The following is an 18,116-nucleotide window of genomic DNA, read 5'->3' as shown; positions in this document are numbered from 1 at the left end:
AACAAATTGTGAAAGGTGGAAACGTATCTCTGGTGATCAGAAGATCGGTGGATTCCGCGCCATCCAGGAGAACATTTTGTTTGCAGGATTCCAGCAGCAGGAAGCGTTAATGGTTCTCAGAGCAATGATTTCCAGCCTGTTATAGACACAACAGCCCAAGTATTCTTAGTCAATCTTTCTCAGGATCAGTAAGACAAAGGAGTGACATCACAGATCCTGCCTACTCCCTTCGGCCCAGGAACCATAAAACTAACGAACGCGTCACCAAACGTTAGGTTCCTTCAAGTCTACAAGAGTTGGTATCACCACCGAGCGCATCTCCAGGTATTCCATACGGCCCGCAATCAGCAGCCAAATGGCAGCAACTTCGATCTAAGCTGTGCGTGGAGCTAGGAGTGAGATCCTCTTGGAGCTGATGAAAGTGGAGGAAGTAGAATTCCTATGTAAACAAAGAAACAGGAAAATCTGAAGAGGAAACTAACTGCGTCACAGGACTGAGAGCCCCAAAGTCACTTCTGTCGCCCGTCTCGGCACCACAGCACTGATCGGACACCTCAAATGAAACTTTTCTATTTCACAGGTAAGAATTACCGGGATGAGAATGTCTGGAAACTATGTTACTGTATGAAAATGTTTTTTTGTATTTGAATTATTTGTTTTCCCGATTTAACTTGAACAAAGATTGCAAACGTTATGGGTTTGTTGTAAAGGAGACTTGGGCGGATGTACTAAACCGTGGAGATTGAAAAGTTGGGTGAGATTAAGTGCCAACCAATCAGATCCTTACTTGCCCTTTTAGTGTTAGTAGCTTCGTCCACTTTATCTCTCTCCAAGCGTGAGTACATAGGGCCTACATCAGACCTGGTCGCAAGGCTGCAATTTTTGCAGATGGACAAAACCATGCTGTGCTGCAGGTGGGGCAGATGTAACAGGTACAGAGAGAGTAAGATTTGGGTGCGGTGTGTTCAAACTGAAATTTAATTTTGCACAGAAACAAAATTACTCACCCATATCTAACTCTCGCTGTCACATCTGCCTCCCTGCAGCACAGCATGTTTTTTTTCTCCATCTGTAAACATTGCAGCCATTCTAGCAGATCTGAACCAGTGCCTCACAGTAGACCCCACTGTCATTTACACTTTGTACACTACAGGTCTGGTTATGCGGGGGGGGGGGGGGGGGGGGGATACATGTATTAAAAAAAGTAACTTTGTGCATGGGTCAAACCATGTTGCAATACAAAGGGGGGGGATACATGTACTATTTTCGCATGCAGGGTAAATATTGGCTGCTTTTGCATGTGGCCTACGAAAGTTGAACTATTTTATTTTTACACTGTAATTCAGATGTGAGTGAGGATACGTCCCTTGCAAATCTAAATACTTATTCACATGTTACATCTGCCCCCCTGCAGGGCATCATGGTGCTGTATTACCTGGGTGCACAGTTACAGTACTTGCTATTTTGTTACTAATTACCAGTCCCCCCCCCCCCCCCTCCCCAAAGTAAAGGAAAAACATGACAGTAATGTACACAACTGAAAGGAGCTACACTTGAGTTGCTCCTTCGGGTGCCACCTAGTGCCCATCGGTGTACAAAACACTTGAATCCCTTCCATAGAGGTGAGGAGCAGCATTATCCTTTTTTATAAAGGATTGTTAAGCATGTGTCCTATAGATAATGTTAGACGTGGTCCTATTGTCTGGATATTGTTATGTACAATAGATTTTTTAGGTAATTTATTGTATTAGACTTTACAATCCAGATTACCCATATATTGAGAATTAGGGTCTGTGCTTCTTGTATGATTTACGTACCCAGGGGACGGGTGTAATGATGTTTTAAAGGTAGTTACTGTACTTTAATTACCATTATATCCTTAGTACAGTATATACTTTTCATAGAGATTTGACCCAGCCCAACCTGCAGAGGTCAGCTGAGAAATAACTAACGCAGGCTCGATGGCTGTATTGTGCTGTAATTACAATAATTGGGTAACATATGGGCACAGAGCTAAACAGTTGGAGCTTCTGAGAATAATGCGTTAGTATCTGTCACATATGTACAGTGGGCGCTGCCACATATTGCACACAGAATGTGTCCGTTATGCCATTTGCAATGTATAGAATTCCGCGCTGCCATCTGGCGCATTATCACATCTCCTGATACGATGTTTCCGCAGTGTGTGCATTTATATTGCTGGCCGACGGTCAGCACTGTCCACGGAAGTGCCACGAAAATGCAGAATGCAGAGTGGAGAAGGGGATACTGGGCTGTTTCTGCGCCGGAGGGTACACGGGAGACGGAATTCACTTCTGCGAAGGTACAAAATATAAATCATTCTTAATGAGTGTTTCTGCTATCGGAGGAATGGACAGGAAATCTGTTATAGCAGCAATTATAGTATTGTATAACTATTCATTCTGTGTGGTGGTGAGACAGGCCGGAAGTGGCAAGCGCTGACGTCAGAGACCCTCCCCAAAAACACCTGGGCACTAGAGATGGGCAAAACGGGTCACTAGCGAGAGCTGGGATCCAGCAGATCAGTCAGTGAAAAGATCTGTATCTTTTAGACGAATCAATGGTTTGCTTTGAAAGAAGGGGTAATTTGTTAATAACGAAGCATATTTTGTCTGACAATCATTTATTCCCATTATTTTTTATTTAAAAAAAAAATGAGCTGAACAAATAAGAACACACATAACCGAGTAAAACACTGATCGATGGCTGGGTGCAGAATCGCCATCGATGGCAACCATCGATGGCATCTGCACCGATGGCCATCCCTTATCCTAGCAGCAGCAGCCTTATTAATCTTTCTTTTACTTGCAGTCACAGCACTGAACTCAGCCTCTGGAGTCAGTACATCTCAGCTGCCACAGGTGGCAGTGCTGAGCTCAGGCAAATGCATTGTAATGAAAATGAAACTGAAAGTAAAAGAACGACAGTTGACCATTTTGGGATCGGGGGCTCACTCGTTCTTTCATGGGATCTGTTCAAAAGATTTGCTTCGTTCGCGAACGACCCATCTCTACTGGGCACCTCTGTGTTTTATCACTGGAGGTTGCAGACTATGGGCCTTATTCAGACCGGATCGCTCAGCTGCAAATTCCCAGAAGGACTGCACTTGCACACGCCATCCATGCATTCACAGTCATGACGAGTTGAGCGACAGGCGCCAGGCATTTGGGGGCAGTACGTTAGCATTTCTGGGCATGCCCCGGAAAATGCAGGCGTTGCAGGGCTGTTGTGAGGGAGGGACCCTGACCAGGTCCAGATTAAGGGGGGTCTATCTTGTTTGGTATGTTTTTTGAATGTGTGGGGGGCATGAGGCGGCGGGCTGCCCCGTTATCTTATAGGAATGCCCAGTGTTTCATGGGCGTTCTCATGCTAATGTGGCCATGTCGGACATGCCGGGGGCGGGCAGGTGACATCACCGGATGACAGTTCCCCACCCACTTCCCCCGAGCGTTCACGCACATCTAACTGCATCCCATCAGGACGTCTAATAATCTGGTAGGACTGCCATGCTATGGAATTCTATCCTTATGTATCCCTCCTATTATCCCTATAGACTGTAATGCTGTGTACACATGGGGGAGATATATTGCTCAGCCATATATTGCTGAGCAATATATGGCTGAGCATATATTGCTCAGTTTCTACTTTACATCAGCGACCAGAGATGGTCGCTGATGAAAAAGAAACTGCCGGGGGGAGCCAGGCAGTGGTAATCAGCTGGTCGCAGGAGCATGTTCCTGCGACCAGCGATCACCACAGGGGCAAAAACGGGAGCGCGCACCCGGCGATATATCGCCGGTGCACACTCCCATTGCGGGCAATATGGTCGCTCAGCGACCATATTTCCTGCGATTTTGCACAAAATCGCCCCTGTGTGTACGCACCTTAAGGTTGCGAGCAGGACCCTCCTGCCACAATGCCGGTTTGTTTCTACTCAGTTTGTTTTATCACTGTTGTCTCCAATTGTAAAATGCAGTTTACCTGATTGCTGCGCTGTGATGATCAGACCTGAATGAGGCCCTGTGACTTATCAGGAGAGTATAACTGAAGGGAACAGAATGTGCATTATGGAGTACATTCTGGTTGACACCCAAAGCTGCCAATTCACAGATTTGCATGTCCTTTACCTTTGGAGGTATGCCCGGAAATTTTCTGGGCTCACCACTTTGCATTAGGAGCACGCCAGTGGGGCCTGCAGCGGAGCACCACTGGCGCACTACCTTTAGGGGTCCCCCCCCCCAACACCGGTAATCGAATCCCGGAGATCCCCTGCCACCAGCCGCCATTCACTGTTTGCATCAGTGACGTCGGCGGCAAGCTCCGGGATGGTATGCGCGGCTCAGGGGGACTCGGGAGAGTTCAGGCACCCGAGTCCTCCCGAGCCACCACAAAACATCCCAGAGCCTGCCGCCTGTGTGATGACTGACAGGCGGCAGGGGGAAGCGATGGGAGCGGAGGTGAGGGGGGGCGGCGGCTTCCTACTATCTGTGGTGGGTTTTACTGGGGCAGGACAAACCTGCCCTAGAAGGTTTGTCCTGCCCCAGCAAAACCCACCACTCAAGGGGTTAAACGCCGCCCGCCTCACACACCACAAATGTCCCAGCACAGGTTTGCATAAACATCCATTCGCAGCTTGGAAGGAAATAATTTGATGGGTGCCGACAATGGAATGATTTCTACAGTGCACGCAGTCACTCTCGGGTGTCTTAGATCTGCGGGATCCCTGTACGGGAAGAGGGCGGACAGCTGACATCCACTGACGCCACCTCCCAACTGCGCCTCCGCCCCTCGGGACACTGCCAGCCCTGGGCGCGACATAGGACAGTTTTTAAAAAAAAAACAGGACGGTCCTGTGAAAATCGGGACAGTTGGGAAGTATGTTGAAGGGGGAATACAGGGGTGACAATGGCAATGCGCCCTGACATGAGCTGTAGCGGACATGCCAGGATGCCAGGGACAGTGACAGTGGTGGCAACAGCAATGATCAGACTATTACACAACAGAATCTCCAGACCACATGGAACGAGGGAAAGGTGAAAACAAAAGACAAACAAATCATGAGAGAGAAAAGTAATCCTGAGCTGTACGCGGTATACGGCGCTGACTGGCGTTACACTGGGATAATGTATTGGAATGAGCAGATGGCGTTCTCAGCCTGGCCAGCACCTGCTCATCTATCTGCACTGGGAGCATTTGGTGACAGTGACACTATATAGGGATACAATGTAACTGGCTGCTGCTATACTGAAGTGACTTGTCAGGAATGATTAACCCTGTGTCCTACAGCCTCAGAGGGAGAATGAGACAGGTACAGCACCTACATGGAGGGTCTAACAGCTGCCAGCAAGTATAACACAACAGCAATTCCAGGGGCAGAGGGGCAGGAAAAAGGTTTAGTGTTTCAGCTTCATTCAGCGTTACACATGACACCTCATTCTCGTTAGAATCTGAGTTAGTGATTTTCTGCTAATCTCTCAAATCCATTCCCTCCTTCCTTATGAGGACCCTGCTCCTTCCACTATATAACGCTCTGTGGCTTCCCACTGTCCGCATTCCCTTCCTCACATCATGTCACTGCCTCCTCACATGCAGCCCTGTCCTCACTGACACATCACTCATCTCCTGATATACTCTGTGCTGCTGGGGACCCTGCTCCTCCCACTATATAACTCTCAGTCTGTGGCTTCCTGCTGCCTCCATTCCCCTCCTCACGTCATGTCACTGCCTCATCACATGCAGCCCTGTCCTCACTGACACATCACTCATCTCCTGATATACTCTGTGCTGCTGGGGATCCTGCTCCCCCCACTATATAACTCTCATTCTGTGGCTTCCTGCTGCCCCCATTCCCCTCCTCACATCATGTCACTGCCCCTGTCACATGCAGCCCTGTCCTCACTGACACATCACTCATCTCCTGATATACTCTGTGCTGCTGGGGATCCTGCTCCCCCACTATATAACTCTCATTCTGTGGCTTCCTGCTGCCCCCATTCCCCTCCTCACATCATGTCACTGCCCCTGTCACATGCAGCCCTGTCCTCACTGACACATCACTCATCTCCTGATATACTCTGTGCTGCTGGGGACCCTGCTCCTCCCACTATATAACTCTCAGTCTGTGGCTTCCTGCTGCCTCCATTCCCCTCCTCACGTCATGTCACTGCCTCATCACATGCAGCCCTGTCCTCACTGACACATCACTCATCTCCTGATATACTCTGTGCTGCTAAGGATCCTGCTCCCCCCACTATATAACTCTCATTCTGTGGCTTCCTGCTGCCCCCATTCCCCTCCTCACATCATGTCACTGCCCCTGTCACATGCAGCCCTGTCCTCACTGACACATCACTCATCTCCTGATATACTCTGTGCTGCTGGGGACCCTGCTCCTCCCACTATATAACTGTCAGTCTGTGGCTTCCTGCTGCCTCCATTCCCCTCCTCACATCATGTTACTGCCCCTGTCACATGCAGCCCTGTCCTCACTGACACATCACTCATCTCCTGATATACCCTGTGCTGCTGGGGATCCTGCACCTCCCATTATATAACTGTCAGTCTGTGACTTCCTGCTGCCCCCATTCCCCTCCTCACATCATGTCACTGCCCCTGTCACATACAGCCCTGCCCTCACTGACACATCACTCATCTCCTGATATATCCTGTGCTGCTGGGGACCCTGCTCCTCCCACTATATAACTCTCAGTCTGTGGCTTCCTGTTGCCCCCATTCCCCTCCTCACATCATGTCACTGCCCCTGTCACATGCAGCCCTGTCCTCACTGACACATCCCTCATCTCCTGATATATTCTGTGCTGCTGGGGACCCTACTCCTCCCACTATATAACTCTCAGTCTGTGGCTTCCTGCTGCCCCCATTCCCCTCCTCACATCATGTCACTGTCCCTGTCACATGCAGCTCTGTCCTCACTGACACACCACGCATCTCCTGATATACTCTGTGCTGCTGGGGACCCTGCTCCTCCCACTATATAACTCTCAGTCTGTGGCTTCCTGCTGCCTCCATTCCCCTCCTCACATCATGTTACTGCCCCTGTCACATGCAGCCCTGTCCTCACTGACACATCACTCATCTCCTGATATACCCTGTGCTGCTGGGGATCCTGCACCTCCCATTATATAACTGTCAGTCTGTGACTTCCTGCTGCCCCCATTCCCCTCCTCACATCATGTCACTGCCCCTGTCACATACAGCCCTGCCCTCACTGACACATCACTCATCTCCTGATATACCCTGTGCTGCTGGGGACCCTGCTCCTCCCACTATATAACTCTCAGTCTGTGGCTTCCTGTTGCCCCCATTCCCCTCCTCACATCATGTCACTGCCCCTGTCACATGCAGACCTGTCCTCACTGACACATCCCTCATCTCCTGATATACTCTGTGCTGCTGGGGACCCTACTCCTCCCACTATATAACTCTCAGTCTGTGGCTTCCTGCTGCCCCCATTCCCCTCCTCACATCATGTCACTGCCTCTGTCACATGCAGCCCTGTCCTCACTGACACATCACCCATCTCCTGATATACTCTGTGCTGCTGGGGATCCTGCACCTCCCATTATATAACTGTCAGTCTGTGACTTCCTGCTGCCCCCATTCCCCTCCTCACATCATGTCACTGCCCCTGTCACATACAGCCCTGCCCTCACTGACACATCACTCATCTCCTGATATACCCTGTGCTGCTGGGGACCCTGCTCCTCCCACTATATAACTCTCAGTCTGTGGCTTCCTGTTGCCCCCATTCCCCTCCTCACATCATGTCACTGCCCCTGTCACATGCAGACCTGTCCTCACTGACACATCCCTCATCTCCTGATATACTCTGTGCTGCTGGGGACCCTACTCCTCCCACTATATAACTCTCAGTCTGTGGCTTCCTGCTGCCCCCATTCCCCTCCTCACATCATGTCACTGTCCCTGTCATATGCAGCTCTGTCCTCACTGACACACCACGCATCTCCTGATATACTCTGTGCTGCTGGGGACCCTGCTCCTCCCACTATATAACTCTTAGTCTGTGGCTTCCTGCTGCTTCCATTCCCCTCCTCACATCATGTCACTTCCCCTGTCACATGCAGTCCTGTCCTCACTGACACAACACTCATCTCCTGATATACTCTGTGCTACTGGGGACCCTGCTCCTCTCACTATATAACCCCCAGTCTGTGGCTTCCTGCTGCCCCCATTCCCCTCCTCACATCATGTCACTCCCCTGTCACATGCAGCCCTGTCCTCACTGACACATCCCTCATCTCCTGATATACTCTGTGCTACTGGGGACCCTGCTCCTCTCACTATATAACTCTCAGTCTGTGGCTTCCTGCTGCCTCCATTCCCCTCCTCACATCATGTCACTGCCCCTGTCACATACAGCACTGTCCTCACTGACACATCCCTCATCTCCTGATATACTCTGTGCTGCTGGGGACCCTGCTCCTCCCACTATATAACTCTCAGTCTGTGGCTACCAGCTGCCTCCATTCCCCTCCTCACATCATGTCACTGCCCCTGTCACATACAGCACTGTCCTCACTGACACATCCCTCATCTCCTGATATACTCTGTGCTGCTGGGGACCCTGCTCCTCCCACTATATAACTCTCAGTCTGTGGCTTCCTGCTGCCTCCATTCTCCTCCTCACATCATGTCACTGCCCCTGTCACATGCAGCCCTGTCCTCACTGACACATCACCCATCTCCTGACATCCTCTGTGCTTCATTTGTTTAGAAGGGGAGGTATGTAACAATGTCTAGGAAAGCGTCACCTCGTTATACCACCCTGGAAACAGGAGAAGCAGAAGGATGTCTACACTTACATCGTTCTCCACATTCCATCCCCTGCTATAAATAGCCATCACTATACTGTATACAATATACTGTAACACTGCTGGCGGGCTGCACTCAGTCACCCCAGCAGATTGCAGAACCGCTGTGCTATGACATTACGGCACATTACATAAAGTAGAGCAGCATTGGGGGGTGGTGGGGGTATTGGGCCCAGGACGAGGAATTATGCATCCGTCAGCCAGGTCTCTGTCACTCCCCTGCGCTCCAGTCTCCGCAATGCTCCAACTATTGATGTTTCATATCGGAATCATCATATATATTCCATACAGTGCCTGGTGGTGAATTGTTGTCACCAGGATTATATTGTTGCTGCACTGCTAACCGCCCATGGGGACAGTAATATTGTATACCGTGTATGGGGACTGATCGGGATGTAGGACACATCGCACCTGCTAAGCATACAATAAACGGTGTACAATATAAAGCATTGTGTCTGCAGAAGCAATTCAGTCTACGACATCCACTAGGAAACAGTAGGCACAGGTGTCTCATAAGTCATTGGTTGGATCGCACACCTAGGCATCGGTGAGACCCAGATCACAATGTTGTCATATGATTATCACACACACACATGCACGCACACACACACGCACACACATACTGTATATATTAAACACAGCAAACCATAACAATATCATTTTTGTATGTTTTTGTATGCTGGCCGCACATCAGACTTTCTGCCAACCATCCAGCTAGTTGGTTGGACTGAAAATCTGGTACAGGATGGGGGCAAATGCCAATAAGCAAGTTCAGGAGAATGGACAAAAACATTCAAAATTTTTTAAATCAAACAGGTCCAATTACATTACATTGTCTGAGTGATAGGTGTTGTCCATTTTCCGATTTGGGAAACAAATGACTTAATTACATATTACATTTGCTCCCATCCAGTACCAGGGTTTATTACATCCAACCAACTAGTTGGATGGTTGGAGGAAAATCGGTCTGATGTGTGTGCATGAAGTTCAACTTTTACACTACTGTGTTTAGGATATTATCAATATATTATCAATATTCTAAATCAATACAGGATCATCATAATGAAAATGATCCATGAAATAAGATCTTATAGTAAATTCCATACCACCGATTTTCGAAAATTGGCAAAATTGTAAATTGGCAAAATACCCCCCCCCCCCCCCCCCCCTTCAGATTGGTGGCTGCTGAAAAATGATGTTCTGACAGCCACACAGTGGGTATTTCTGGCTGGTTGCATCTGATGAGGCCGGGGGGAGGCTCCAGAGGGATGACTACAGCATAGTTCAAATTTCAAATAAGAGAGAAATACCCACTGCCACCAACTGCCATTCCAAACTGACTCACTGCCAGTTGGTGTTTTTCTCTTATTTGAATTTTGAACTGTGCTGCAACCTCCCCTCTGGAGCCACCAGATGCGATGAAATCAGGCAAGTGGTTAAGAGTGTGCGGAACTTCTAGGCCATGGCTCAGCCAATCCGGTTTTAAGCCTCCAAAGAGCGGTTTCTAGCTTACCCCACACCCTAAAGAATCCTTGGACCGAAAAGACTAGCACCCGGGAATATCTCCCCAATTGTGTCGTGGGTTTGTACTTGGAATGTTGCTGGTGTTTCTATTACTGTATAATAGTTATTCTGATTCAACTTTGTCACATAGTAAAATAAACGATTAAAGTACAAAGCAGCAGAATCCTGTAACTAATAGTTATTGTAGATACATTTCATGTTAAATCATTTACTCCTGGGCTTGCGGAATGACACTGCGCATAAGGTGGTGCCGCCAATCATAACATTCATATATAATGCATATAAAATACATGAAATATAATGCATTACTATTGCAGTAAAAATATCGCTTAAAATAAAATTGTAACTTTATTGTTAATAGCAGACGATAGATAGTAGCGCTGTAATAATGTAATAGATAACAATGTGCTGTGATAAATGACGATACCTAGTAACATTCATATGACAGTGAAAGTTAATACACTAATACATACAGATGCAAGTGACAGCTCCCTCATACATATTCACCTGACACGGGACAATGTGCAGGGATCAGATGGGTTCCCAGCATAAATATATCACAATGTATATGAACCGCTGGCTCTGACTATCACGGTAACAGTTTAGCCTCTGATAGTTACACAGGAGCCTCATATAACTCCATGTATCCCTGGTGGCAGCAGAACTTCATTAGAGACCAAACGTCACCGTCTCATATCGGAGATTGATGGTCTCATATAAACTAAGACTCAGACACTTGGTGCCAGAACGGAGTCCGGTCGCTGAGGCCTCATTTACTGTAGGTTATTGCACTTTGCAAGCTAAAGTTGTTTTTTATTCTAAGGGGACAACTATGACCCCACACAGGGACTAGAGAGACCTCGGCTGAAGCTGTACTTACAGGACAATCACTTGTAGTGTAGCACTACAGGAGCCCCTATGCACTATAGTATTATTATCAGTAGTACCCCAGAGCAGGGGCGTAGATATTCTTAGGCCAAGTTTGTAAGGGCCCCCTATTTAGCGACCGATGGTGATAAATGTATGCAAAACATATTACTTAGACAGTAAAGATGGGCCCCCTTCAGCTCTGGGCCCCATAGCAGCTGCACTCCTTGCACCTATGGTAGTTACCTTGCCCTGGAGTAAGGCTTCTCTGAACCTTAGGAAAAAATCAACCTACCCCCCCCCCCCCCCCCCCAATGCCACACTGCCATCAATAACCACTTTCCAGTCCCTCAAGGGAAAGTATTGAGGTGGCATCTTAGAAGTTCCACAGCCCCCACCTGCATTAACCACAACGGGGATGTCTCCCTCATAGACATCAATGGTGCCACCAGATCCTAACGCCCTAGGCAGCTGCCTGAAAATTACCTTATGGAAGAGCTGAACCCTAGATACCTACTGGTACCAGACATTGCTCCACAACAGTGCGTCTCTAAGTGGGCAAGGGAAGGGGGTGTATGGGGGCTATAGTTTGTTTGAGCCCTCTCCTAGGTCACCAGCCCAATAACGAATAACACTGGCTAGTCTGAAGTAGTGAAACCAGATGTTTTCATCCTGGTTTTATGATTCTTATGATAAAGATACTGTAAGTGTCGCGGGTCCTAAGGCCAGCTGTGTATGTGCAGTGCACCAACGTTAAAGAGAGGCGTAGATGGGGTAAAACCATTAAAGTCCCGCAAGAAAGCAATTTGGAAGTGCCAACAAGTTCGGTGTAAGCCACAAACAGTTTTATAAGTGCGCTGAATGCACAAATAATACACAATGTTGGCGTGTTTTTATATTTGGATGTGTAAATTCAACTTTTTAAAAGTACTTTGACTATTTTGCACCATTCTACGTACAGTTTATATAGAGATAGCAAGAAAGATATATATTATACTGTATATAAGGTTTATTTTTCCGTCAGACAAGATAAGGAGCCAGGCTCTTTGCATAAACTTTTTAATGAAGACTTTGGCATTTCCCACATGATCTCTCCAAATTACCTAACCTTTCTTGGCAACACTCTTGTGCGCAGGATTGATGTTCTCTGTTGTGACATGAAAACTTCACTTAACAAACCCAAACTGCTCCTTAAGTGCTCTGAAACTCCGAAGCTTCTGGGCAGCAGATCATTTAATTAAACAAATTAAAATTCCCCACAGACTACTGAGGATGACAACATTTGCAATGCTCTTACAAGCTGGCAGGAAATAATAATAAATTTAATCAATAGGTTGCGGAGTATGTCTATCTTGATAATCAGCCAAAGCTCTAGACAATTCCGATTCTATCCTTCGGAAGCCGCGGATAATATTCTGCATATGAATGGGAGAGGGCTGTCTGCAAAACAGGGAGCGAAGTCTCAGCGTCCCGGAGACTCTGACGTCGACACTTCATCTGAGAGGCCCCCAAGGACGCAGTACTGGAGGAGGGGGGTCCGAATTAAAGGGTGGACAGAGTCTAGATAAAAGGTCAATAGGTTGATGCCAAAAGGTCTATATATACACAAGGTCGATACAAGCAACAGTTGACACCAGCAAAGGGTCAACATGGCAGTGTTTGACACATCAAAAGGTGGACGTAGACACTACAGGCATTTGCCACGTGTTCCGCACAAGCTGCTATAGAACACATTTGTGTCTCACATTGGGCCTTATTTAAATCCTTCTTAGATGGGCAAAACCATGTGCACTGCAGGTGGGGCAGATGTAACATGTGCAGAGAGAATTAGATTTGGGTGGGGTTTTACTTCAAAGTGAGATCTATTTTGCAGTGTAAAAATAAAGCAGTCAGTATTTTCCCTGCACAGAAACAAAATAACTCACCCAAATCTAATTCTCTCTGCACATGTTACATCTGCCCCCCTGCAGTGCACATGGTTTTGTCCATCTAAGAAGGATTTTGTCAGAAAGAATGAACCAAAATAAGGCCCATTGTGACAGATTCAGTAAAGCAAAAAAAGCAATAATTGTGTCAACAAACCATGTTGCTATGCTAGGGGAGCCAATACATTTATATTATTTCTGTGCAGGGTAAATACTGTCTGCTTTTGCATGTAGCCCACACATGTTAGCTTTATTTTTACACTGCAAGTTAGATTTCTGTTTGCACACACCCCACCTGCCCATACACTTCCCATCGCATCTGATCGCATCAAGTGGTGCCCTGGCAGCACCCGAGTGCTGGAAGTGGCTGTGTGGAGCGCTGGCGGGGAGCGGGGTACGTACCTGGCTGGGGACCAGAGCGGTGGAGCTGTCAGGTAGGCCGCAGGACTCAGCAGGACTTTGAAACACTGGACGGCCCTCTAATTGGCCGAGGCCTCTGAGACAGAGAGCTTTCTCAGCCAATCAGTGGCCTCACATTCAGGTGGCCGCTGACTGGCTGAAAGAGCTCTCTCTCAGCGGCCTCAGCCAATCAGAGGGCCATCCAGTGTTTCAAAGTCATATGCTGAGTCCCGCCGCCTGACAGATCCGGTCCCCAGCCAGTTATGTACCCCGCTCCCCGCCAGCGCTCCTCCACCACTGCCATCTCCTCCACCACTGCCAGCTTTGGTCCAGGCCAGTGCTCCTTTTCTACTCCTACCCTGCTGACAGCTCCTCCGCCACCGCCAGCTCCGGTCCCCGCTGCCAGCTCCGGTCCTCGCTGTCAGCTCTGGTCCCCACTCCAGTCCCCATGCTAATGGTCCTCTGTTCACACCTTTACCAAATTTTACAGGTTTCATGAGTTCGCGTTGGAGGACGCCTCATTCGGACAGGCAGTGATGAGAACTGTCAGTCTGAGCGTACCCTCTCATAGTACCGGCTCGTGAACGTCCCAAGGTGAAGCTGTGTCACCGGACTGGACAAAAAAGTTTAGCGGATTTTTGTGAGAACTTACCGTGCGAACCCCTTTCTCTGAGTCCAGTCTGGTGACACAGCGATCCCTCCCCTACGCTCAGTAAGTCATACCGTTCATGTGTGTCATGTTGTGTCATGTTGTGGTAAGATGATTGTGCATATAAGATGTCGGGCATTGTGTATCCTAGTGTGCTTTTTAAGTTGAACTGAAGCATGATGGGATGCGGAAGGGGAGGAGCCTGCATCCACAGGATTTTTTTTTATCAATAGGTGCCTGGCTCCTGCGGACCCTCCTACATCCCAAGGTTAGCTGTGTCACTGGACTGGACTCAGAGAAAGGGGTATGGACAGGGTATGGGTAAAAACCGGACCAGGACAAGACCCCCGAACCAGACATCAAAATCTGCAGTCCGGAGCTTGTATTGTCCTGTCCAGGGGTGTCCAGTCCTGGGGGGTTGCCTGTGACAGTGTCACCAGGGAGAGGAGGAGGGGGATAATAAAGCCTCCCTGTATGGTCCGGGCATGTAGCAAAAACCGGACCGTCCGGACCACCCGGGGAAGCTGTAATCTCCCCTTCCCCATGTCCCTGATGATAGCTATCACAGGGACCCCCCCGGATAAGACACCCCCCGGTCGGGACACCCCCCGGACCGGACACTACAAGCAACGGACTGCAGATTTTGATGTCTGGTCCGGCAGTCCGGGGTTTAGTCCGGGTCCGGTTTTTACATAGTCCAGGACGGACAGAGTGACCGATAGTGTCTCCTATAACTCGGCAAAGCTTCTCTCCTCTGCTGTTGTCTATTATAATTTATTAACGTTCTACACCGGGTCCCATGTCCCGGGCGCTTGTTCTGTGTGTGTTTGGCATTAGTATTCCATCTTTATAATATATGTGCATTTATCAGGAATTTATCCAGAGTTTCTGCTAGCAATCAGCCCCATCCTCCGCAGCTGAGATCTTACACTTTACATATATTTATTTATCATATATAATGTATATGTTTTAGCCATTTATGTGTCACAGAACCGCAGCGAGCGCTTTCTTGCTTAATCTTGGTAACGTGAAGTTTCGTTGTGAATCTGGGGGCATGTTACCAGCAGAGGTCCCGCTACTGCCGTCGTATGTGATTTATCTCCTGGGCCTGCGCCATTTATCACTGACACATCGGCATAGCGGCAATGTGGCTGGGCCTTCTTCATCTTCGGAGATTACATGTGTGCAGAGATATGTAACTTCTACTGTGTATACGGGGAATGTGTATTTCATTATTATTTATCCTGCATGCCCCCAACTGTCCTGATTACAGTGACACAGTCCCGCCGACTGGCAATGTGGGGCAGATCCGCGAGTGGGACAGCGGGACCGGGGCAGATTTATTAAGCCTGGTGAACTGATAACGTGGCTGGTACTTTATCACCGGCCAATCAGCTCCCAACTGTCAAGCCGGAGAAGCCAGATGATGACAGTTAGGATCGGTGTGGTCTGTGATAAAGTACCAGCTACATTATCGCTTTACCAGGCTTAATAAATCTGCCCTGGTCACGCTATCCCACTCGTGGGTCGATAATAGTATGCCCAGCGCAGTGGGGCACCATGTCCGAAGCATGGCAACCACATTAAGCCATGCGCGGGGACGCGGTACAGTTACACGTGTCCATGTCGACACAGGTCAATGTAGACAACGAAAAAAAGTCAAAAACTCAAGTCGACCTTATGCGTGTCAACCATGCCCATGTCAACCTAAAGCTGGTGTCGACTTTTTTGTCAATGTCGACTTATGTCAACCATTTATAGGTCTCGACCTAGTCACTGTATCATTTATACTATGACTATTCGGTCTCTACGCTCCTCTTAGTGTACCCCATCCCCTTCCTATGCAGGCCAAGGTTTAAGGCAGGTTCCCTGCTCTGCTACCATTGTGCTCGGCGCAGTTTAACGTTCCCAATCAAAGTATAAAAAAGTTAAACAAATTAAAAAATCTTTAAAAGCTCATCTCAACCTTTCGCTATTATTCCAGATTCTATTGGTCCAACAAGCAATTAGTCAGAGGGCAGAATACCTGGGGTTACTGGGCCTGATTCAGGTTCACTTGCTGCACTGCAGGGGGGCAGATGTACCATAACGATCGGCTTATACATTTGTTACATATGCAGCCAATCACAGCATTAGAAAGTTTAAAACATAAAAGTTATAGATAAAACTCCAGTAAAACAGGTGCAACCTGTCTGCGTGCAATGTGCATACACACACGTGACACATGCACCACACACGTGACACATGCACTACACACACGTGACACATGCACCACACACGTGACACATGCACTACACACACGTGACACATGCACTACACACACGTGACACATGCACCACACTGACTGCGCTGCACTGAGGCAGCAACATAACAATTGGCTTATGCTTTTTGTAACTAACATGTAAATCAGGGTTGCCGACTTTATTATTCTCCTCTCCGGGAGAAGCCGGGAGAGGAGAGTTTTCAGCAGCCACTCAGGGGGCGGGGTTTAAATGTGACATCACTAAGCCCCGCCCCATGATGGCAAACCTTTACGGCTCTCTGTGAAGGGGGCGGGGCTAAAATGACGCAATTGTGTTATTTTAGCTCCGCCCCATCCTCTGAGACCCAAGGATTGCAGCATTTTAATGCCGCGATCCGGGGGACAGCGGGGATCCCCCCTGAATCCGGGAGGGTCCCGGAAATTCCGGGAGGGTCGGCAACCCTGATGTAAATATTCCTCACCACATTGGTGGCTGTGGTAATGGGGCAGATTTATTAAGCTTGGAGAAGAGATAAACTGGAGATAAAGCGGAGAAAAGGTAAAAGGAGATAAAGCACCAGCCAATCAGCTGTGTTTGAAAAAGACAGTTGGGAGTTGATTGGCTGGTGCTTTATCTCCTTTTACCTTTTCTCCGCTTTATCTCCAGTTTATCTCTTCTCCAAGCTTAATAAATCTGCCCCAATGTGCGTTATCTCCCCTCTGTAATGAGTAAATGAACATCTGAATCAATCAAATGAATCAGCCGTGACTACAACCAGAGAGAGCCCACTCAATGTGAGGGACAGCAAATCATTTCCTCTGGAATCTATAATTAACAAAATATGTTAATAAATAGAGTTTCTGATGGCAGAGATGATGGAACAGATTGTCCTGTATGTGGGACATAGCACACAGGAATCCACAGCTCTTCCACAGTCACAGATAATGTGCCAGATGCACTAAACTTCAAAAGTGATAAAATGGAGAGTGATAGACAACCAACCAATCAGCTCCTACCTGCCATGTCACAAACGGTGTTTGAAAAAATGTCAGGCAGGAGCTGATTGGTTGGTTGTTTATCACTCTCCATTGTATCACTTTTGAATCTTGGTGCATCTGGCCCAATATCCTAATGCATCCGGGGACTGGACAGCTAAAACAATGGAGTTCCACAGTATACATAACTGGGGTGTTCTATGCATTGTCTTTGGGGTTACCCGTGAAGAGGTAATAGCACTATAGCATTTCGGCTAAACTCTTATCAAGTGGCGCATCCATGGGTGGGTTAGTTAATAATTTAAATTGATGTTCAATTCAATTTTCCATTCGAATGCAGATCGAAAGTGACACAAAAACCATTCGATTTAGTTTAGGATCCGATTTGATTTTGCTTCTATAAGCAAAATCGAATCGAACATCGGTAAAATCGATGCATGTGTACAGGGCTTCACTGTGTGTTCTGTGAGGGCAGTAGGATATAATACACGGGCAGTAGGATATAATACACGGGCAGTAGGATATAATACACAGGCAGTAGGATATAATACATGGGCACTAGGATATAATACACGGGCAGTAGGATATAATACACGGGCACTAGGATATAATACACGGGCAGTAGGATATAATACACGGGC

The 18,116-nt window shown here is 47.9% G+C and overlaps 1 protein-coding gene across 1 annotated transcript in view; it reads left to right on the top strand.

Annotated features, from left to right (window-relative positions):
- Nucleotides 1–223: 223 nt before the first annotated feature.
- Nucleotides 224–18,116, top strand: part of ADGRL4 (adhesion G protein-coupled receptor L4) — a 168,768-nt gene continuing 150,875 nt past the window's right edge. The window contains exons 1-2 of the mRNA XM_083157829.1: nt 224–580; nt 2,183–2,323. Coding sequence (XP_083013955.1) covers nt 559–580; nt 2,183–2,323 — 163 coding nt within the window. The 5' untranslated portion in view covers nt 224–558. The remainder of the gene's footprint in view (nt 581–2,182; nt 2,324–18,116) is intronic.

This window comes from Crinia signifera, chromosome 8 (genome assembly GCF_055691185.1).
Source record: "Crinia signifera chromosome 8, ASM5569118v1, whole genome shotgun sequence".
Classification (NCBI taxonomy): domain Eukaryota; kingdom Metazoa; phylum Chordata; class Amphibia; order Anura; family Myobatrachidae; genus Crinia; species Crinia signifera.
The sequence above is the reverse complement of the archived record's forward strand: the minus strand, read 5'-3'. Positions and strand labels throughout refer to the sequence as shown.